Source organism: Cebus imitator, unplaced genomic scaffold (assembly GCF_001604975.1).
Source record: "Cebus imitator isolate Cc_AM_T3 unplaced genomic scaffold, Cebus_imitator-1.0 Scaffold387, whole genome shotgun sequence".
Lineage (NCBI taxonomy): Eukaryota > Metazoa > Chordata > Mammalia > Primates > Cebidae > Cebus > Cebus imitator.
This window is the reverse complement of record NW_016107702.1, coordinates 2,103,114-2,109,936: the sequence shown is the minus strand read 5'-3', so window position 1 is coordinate 2,109,936 and position 6,823 is coordinate 2,103,114. Positions and strand designations below refer to the sequence as shown.

Genomic DNA, 6,823 nt, shown 5'->3' with positions numbered 1-6,823 from the left:
GCCTGACTTTGCCACTTTCTGCCTTGAAGACCTTGGAAAATTGCCAAAGCTCTCTGTACCTTGATTTCCTTATCTGTAAAATCAGGATGAAATGGGAGTGTTACGAGGATTAAATGAGTTAACGCATGTAAAGCACTCAGAACAATACCTGGCACAGAGAGAGTACTCACGAAATACAGGCTCTTACCCTTTCTTCTTTTTCTTGAAGGTCCGGGGTTACCCAGAGCCCCAGGTGACATGGCACAGAAACGGGCAACCCATCACCAGCGGGGGCCGTTTCCTGCTGGATTGCGGCATCCGGGGGACTTTCAGCCTTGTGATTCGTGCTGTCTGTGAGGAGGACAGGGGAAAGTATACCTGTGAAGCCACCAATGGCAGTGGTGCCCGCCAGGTGACAGTGGAGTTGACAGTAGAAGGTGAGTCCCACGAGGCCCAAGTCCAGCAGAGAGCTGAGCTCTCGGTTTCCCCAAGGCCTGCAGCTCCTGCTTTCACCCTCTCTTGGAGGATGGAGGAACTGACAGGAGAAAACACACTCCATCCCTAAACTCAGGACCTTCCCATCTAATGGGAGAGATGTGGTCCCTACAAGCAAGGGAGACATCCAGGAGACAATGTTGGTCAAGCTAGGCATCACCTGTCTCCTGCTTCAGCCCTCCCATGGTTTCCCCTCACACTGCAGCTGAAATCAGACTCCTTAGGGTGGTCTTACAGAGCCTCACCCAATCTGGCCCCTCCCTGGCTCTCAGACCCACCTTCCACCACTCTGCGCGGTAGAAGCAGCTCACTGTGGTCATACCCGCCTCTGGCCCTTCTTTGAGCAAGACCACAGGGCCTTCACCCTTGCTGTTTCTTGTGTAAAGGAAGAGCCCTTCCCTCAGCCACTCACCTGAGGCGCCCTTCCCATCCCTCCGGTCTGTGCTCAAATGTCCGCTCCTTAGAGGCCCTTTTCCAAACATCCCAGCCGTATGGCTCTCCATCCTTTCACTCCACTTGAGGTTTTTCTTTTAGGATGTATCACCATCTCACATTGCAATGTCTCCTCCATCCCCCATCAATAAATGTAAGATTTAGGAGGACATGGACTTTCTTTGCTCATTGCCTTATCTCCAACATCTAGAAAGCTTTCTGCCACATGGTAGATACTGAAATATTTGAGGAATGAATGAACGATGTTTATCATCATTAACATCGTCTTTAGCATCATTTTGAAGTAATACATGCTCATTATTAAAATTATGTAACTCAGAAAAATATGTAGAAAGTAGAAACATCAGTGTGTTAACATATTAGTTAAAAGTAATTGCAGAAAACGCATTATTTTTGCACGAACCTAATATTTTTGTCTTTTTTCCCCCTTGGTACTTGAAAAAGTCCTATTAACTTTAAAGCTTCTGGAGAAACACTGGGTCATAAGTAAAACTGTTTTTTTTTTTTTTTTTTTTTTTTTTTTTTGCTACTAATGTGTCCTTCTGCCATGCTGAAGCCACTTCACTGGTAAGAACATCTCCAGTTCAGGCCCCTGGCTGACACTTAAATAAAGCCTTGATATCAAGAAGGACATGGGGTCAGTCAGCTCCTCAGAAGTAACACAAGGTTCCCTGACCCTTCCAGACCTTTCTAAGCCTGGAAGTTTATAAACCAAGGCTGAGACCGTTTCTCCTCTTTCAGAAGAGTGTCCTCTCGACCTGGCCTTCAGAGGACACTGGATGGCAGATTACGGTAGTCAGGGAAGGTTTCAGAAGGGGGCGAGGTGCACCTGGGCCAATGGCCACTCTTTGCCCTGTTTTCCCTGTCTCTCCACACCACGGAAGGGCCAACAGGCTGTTTCACAGAGCATGCATAGTTTGGATGCTTTCCTTAAATTCTTTAACAGAGTGACTCACTTACTCTAATGACCTTTGAGTGCCAGTGGCTGGGGCATTCCAGATGGAAAGTGGCCCCTGCTCAGAACATGTCACCTCTTCTGAGTTCCTGTTTGGAACTGGGGAAATGGAAAGAGCATCGAGTTATGAGTTTGTGCTAATGAGATGTGTGACTCTAAACCTCTGTACCTGTCTTTCTGCAGGATAAAGGGTTTGACTTTGGTGGTCTCTGCAGCCTGGGATAACACTTGTTTTCTTTTTCTTTTTTTTTTTTTGGGGGGACGGAGTTTCGCTCTTGTTACCCAGGCTGGAGTGCAATGGCGCAATCTTGGCTCACCGCAACCTCCACCCCCTGGGTTCAGGCAATTCTCCTGCCTCAGCCTCCTGAGTAGCTGGGATTACAGGCACGCGCCACCATGTCCAGCTAATTTTTTGTATTTTTTTAGTAGAGACGGGGTTTCACTGTGTTGACCAGGATGGTCTCGATCTCTTGACCTCGTGATCCACCCGCCTCGGCCTCCCAAAGTGCTGGGATTACAGGCTTGAGCCACCACGCCCGGCCTAACACTTGTTTTCTATGATTCATATTAAGGGAAGACTGGAGTCTGTTAGGAATACAGGGGAGGCATATAAAACCTGGATAATATGAAAATGTTTTCTTCAGTCCCCACTGTTCAGATAGTGAAATTTGATGTCACGACCAAGCAGGAAAATGTTTAGTAGGTCATGGTACTCTGGGCAGGGGAAAGGAAATCAGGCTGAGAGCTGTAGAGAAAGGAGAGCTCAGGCTCTCAACCGCCCTCCTCCTCTTTGGTTTTAATATGAGGAGATTCAGGCCCTCAAATTAAAATTAAGATATTGTTAATTAAAATAAAATCAAGATATAAAATGTAAGATGCTTTCCGTCTTCTAACCCTAGGAGTTAGAAAACAGCCTAAAGGATGCAGCTCTTTAGACATGTGTGAGCCCTATGTACGTTCTGCTTCTGCAGCAAGGCCAGTTTTAAGCTAATGTGTGATTTGAGGCCACGCCAAAGACCTAGGCCTGGCCCTTCTGCCGTGGATAAGTTATTGACTGTGCCAGGCTAGCTCAGCCCTTTACAAAGGAAACCTAGTAGCCCACCTGCCTTCTCTCCAGAACTCTGTGCTATGCTTCTTGCTTGGAGTGAGCAGAGGTCCAGGAATTCAGAGCGTAATTCATATGTGGAGTTTTGTAATCCTTCAGTGGTCAAGTTTAGGAGGCAGTGTTGTGCAATGCAAGGAAAGTCAAATGGTCTTGGATTGAATTTTAGCTCCACTAACTTCTAACTCTGGGTAAATTAACTTTCCTAAGCCTTACTTCCTTTTCTGTGCCTTAGAGTTCATGGCTGCCCCACAGTGTGGTATAAGGATAAGCACAGCTGGTAGCAAATAGCACCCAGAAAGTGGTAACTTCATCATTTGAACTGGCATTAGCATCCTTAGAGCTACTTACAAAGGGAAATCTGCAAGAGAAAAAGATTCCTCGTCTGACTTTCAATTTGACTATCAGGCGCAAGAAACATTCAGGATCCCCCAACAGAGTACAGAGTGAGTGCCTTAATGAGGGCCATGCAGTTACTCAAGGCCTTACATGATGGAAATCAGCCTTGGTCTGAGCCCCTGGAAGCCTCTCTGAAGCCAGCTCTGACACTTGCCCACCCGCTGAGGGCAGGTCATGAGGCTTGGTGCAGAGCAAGGAAGAGACCTGCAGAAGAGAACTTCTGCGGTAGAGGACCACAGACCTGTCCTGTAGAGATTTACTGTGAGCCATATATATAATCTCTTCTTTTCTTCCTTTCCTTTCCTTTTTCCTTTCCCTTTTCCCCTTTCCCTTTTCCTCTCCTTTTTTTTTTTTTTTTTTTTTTTTTTTTTTTTTTCTTTTTTTTTTTTTTTTTTTTTTTTTTTTTTTTTTTTTTTTTTTTTTTTTTTTTTTTTTTTTTTGGAGACAGGATCTCTGTTGCTCAGACCAGAGTGCAGCGGTGTAATCTCAGCTCATTGCAGCCTTGACCTCAAGCAATCCTTCCACCTCAGCCTCCCAGGTAGCTGGGACTACAGGCATGTACCACCATACTGGGCTAATTTATCTATTTGTATGTATGTATGTATTTTTCTGAGATGGAGTCTTGCTCTGTCACCCAGGCTGGAGTTGCCTCACTGCAACTGCAACCTCTGCCTCCTGAGTTCAAGCAGTTCTTCTGCCTCAGTACCCCGAGTAGCTGGGATTACTGGTGTGTGCCACCACGCCCAGCTAATTTTTGTAGTTCTAGTAGAGTCAGCGTTTCACCACATTGGCCAAGCTGAGGTCTTGAACTCCTGACCCTGTGATCCACCTGCCTCAGCCTCCCAAAGTGCTGGGATTACAGGTGTGAGCCACTGCACCCGGCCTTATGTATTTATTTTTTTAAAATGGGGTTTCACCATGTTGCCCAGGTTTGTATAATCTTAGGTTTGCTAGTAGCCACATTTAAAAATATCAGGTAAAATTCATTTTAATAAAATACTTTATCCTATTATATCCAAAATATTACCATTTCAATGTATAATCAATATAAAAATTATTGAGATATTTTATATTCAACATCTGGGCTGTCTTTTACACTTACAGCACACCTCACTTCAGACTAGCTATAACGTCAAGTGTTCAAGGCTAAAGGCTACTGTTTTGAACAATGCAGCTCTAGAAGCTGCCACCTGAATAGGGTTAAACAAGGTTTACACAGAGCAAAAAGAGAAAGCCACATAGATGAACAGGTGTTGATATGGTTTGGATGTTTATTCCCTCCAAGTCTCATGTTGAAATGTGATTCCCAAGGTTGGAGGTAAGGCCTGGTGAGAGGTGATCGGATCATGGGGGTGGATCCCTCATGAATGGCTTAATACCATCCGCTTGGTGATAATGAGTTCTCACTCAGTTCACATGAGATCTGATTGTTTAAAAGAACCTGGGACCTCTCGCTTCTCTCCCTCCCTCCCTCCCTGCCTCTCTTGTCATCTGACATTTCTGGTCCTGCTTCACCTTCCTCCATGATTGTAAGCTTCCTGAAGCCCTCATCAGAAGCAGTTGCTGGTACCATGTTTCTTGTACAGCCTGCAGAACCATGAGCCAAATAAACCTCTTTTCTGTGTAAATTACCCAACCTCAGTTGTTTCTTTATAACAATACAAGAACAGACTAACACAGGTGGTGAGTAGTCCTGGGTCACCACATCCACACAGTGAGCCTCGGGCATGAGGTGGAGTGAGGGGTGATGCCCAAATGGTGGGTGTGACCCGGCCCCAATGGTCGCAGTCTGAGAAGGCCCTTAAAAGTCCACTTCCGTCACTTGTGTCTGGCTACCAGCTCCCCGCCGCCCTGTGCTTGGCAGGCTGGCATCCGGCCTGGGGAAAAGTGGAGCAGGTCTGCGAGGCTAAGTGTCCCAGCGGCGCACCTAGAGGTGAGAATCTGGAAGAGGAGGAGACCACAAGGATAGGCCCAGGAAAACGAAGAGATGGAGCAGCCCATGCAGAATAGAGAGGAAGACTGCCCTTTGGGAGGAGGTGAAGGCCACCGGCCTGCAGGAAATCAACGGGCACAGGCTCGCCGACTTGCCCCTAATTTTCGATGGGCCATACCCAATAGGCAGGTCAATGATGGGATGGGTGGAGTTGGAGATGATATGGAAATATTCATGGAAAAGATGAGACAAATCAGGAGAAAACTTAGGGAGCTGCAGTTGAGGAATTGTCTGCGTATCCTTATGGGAGAGCTCTCTAATCACCATGACCATCATGATGAGTTTTGCCTTATACCTTGATTCCTGCCATTTATCATGAGATTAATACTGTGATTCTCACTGTTTTCCTTTTCCTTGCATTTTCCTAATATGCCTTTACTGATCCGTTTGCTGTGAACCCTATGTTATTTCCATGTGTCAAGTGGGTCTTGTGTTGCCAGCTTCTAATTGGAGACTGCCTTTGCACTCAGTCTAAGTTTCTGTCAGCAGTAGCGTTTCACCCATGTGCATGGAAAAATTTAAAGTTAATAAAGCAATTTAAAAAGAAAAAAAAAAAAGGTCCACTTCAAGGACCAGCGAGTTGCTTCAGGTAATAAAGGGTTAACTTTAAGGACATAAGCTCAGGAGTCCAGGGAAAGCCAAACTGGCAGTCCCAGAGGAGATCAAGACCTCAGATGGATCACCCACTTTACAGGATTGGTTATGCAAATGCATGTGCACAGAAATCACCTGGTGAATCTGGTTGAAATGCAGATGCTGATTCCATAGGTCTGGAGTAGAGCCTGGGAGTCTGCATGTCCAGCCTCCAGTTGATGCCATGCTGCTGGTTCCACAGACCACTCTTGGAGTAGCAAGGAGGGATTTAATTACATATGTGATACTTTCCACCTAGTACAGTGATTCTCAAACTTGAGTGTGTATCAGAATCACCTGGAGGGCTACTGAAAACAAGGACTGGGCTGGAGCCGTCTTCCTGACTCTCTCCTCCCACATGGTCCTAGCATATCTCCCCCCAACCCCCAGCCACCCACCCCTCAGTGCCGCAGCTCCCCGCTTCTACACCCACGTGAAACCACGGCAGTGAAGACCGAGACTCTGACTATGTAAGAGAGAGAGGACCAGCCAGCGGGTCCTTCTGTGAGAGCAGAAGGGAGAATAACCCCATGTCACGAGATTTAGGGGAGAAGAGTAACCCCGACAACCACTAATGTAGCTTATTGACACCAGGATTCTTGGGCCACCTTGAATTCGTAGGAAATGCCCCTGTGCCATCTTTTGTTGCTACTGCTCTTTTCAGGGCAGATTTCTCAGATTCCTTTCATCTTCACCTTGGGTTGGATTGATGACATTATACATTTTAAGGCCATGTCTATTTATATTGGCCGAGTTTTAAATTATTGTGTTCCTCCTGGATGTTTGTTGTGGTTCTTCTTTTTTTTTTTTTTTT

General features: G+C 46.1%; 2 protein-coding genes across 2 annotated transcripts in view; both read left to right on the top strand.

Annotated features, from left to right (window-relative positions):
* The first annotated feature begins 212 nt into the window (after positions 1 to 212).
* MYLK (myosin light chain kinase) overlaps positions 213 to 6,823 on the top strand; it is a 153,170-nt gene continuing 146,559 nt past the window's right edge. Inside the window, exon 1 of the mRNA XM_017508213.2 lies at positions 213 to 416. The gene's annotated coding sequence lies outside the window, so the exon portion shown is untranslated. The remainder of the gene's footprint in view (positions 417 to 6,823) is intronic.
* Positions 5,206 to 5,920, top strand: LOC108288969 (protein BEX3-like). Its single transcript, XM_017508220.2, has one exon. The coding sequence runs from the start codon at positions 5,371 to 5,373 to the stop codon at positions 5,674 to 5,676; it is 306 nt and encodes a 101-aa protein (XP_017363709.1). The 5' UTR covers positions 5,206 to 5,370; the 3' UTR covers positions 5,677 to 5,920.

Bases quoted from the DNA above. Each gene is read 5' to 3' on its own strand.
- LOC108288969 (XM_017508220.2), top strand. From the start codon at position 5,371: ATGGAGCAGCCCATGCAGAATAGAGAGGAAGACTGCCCTTTGGGAGGA.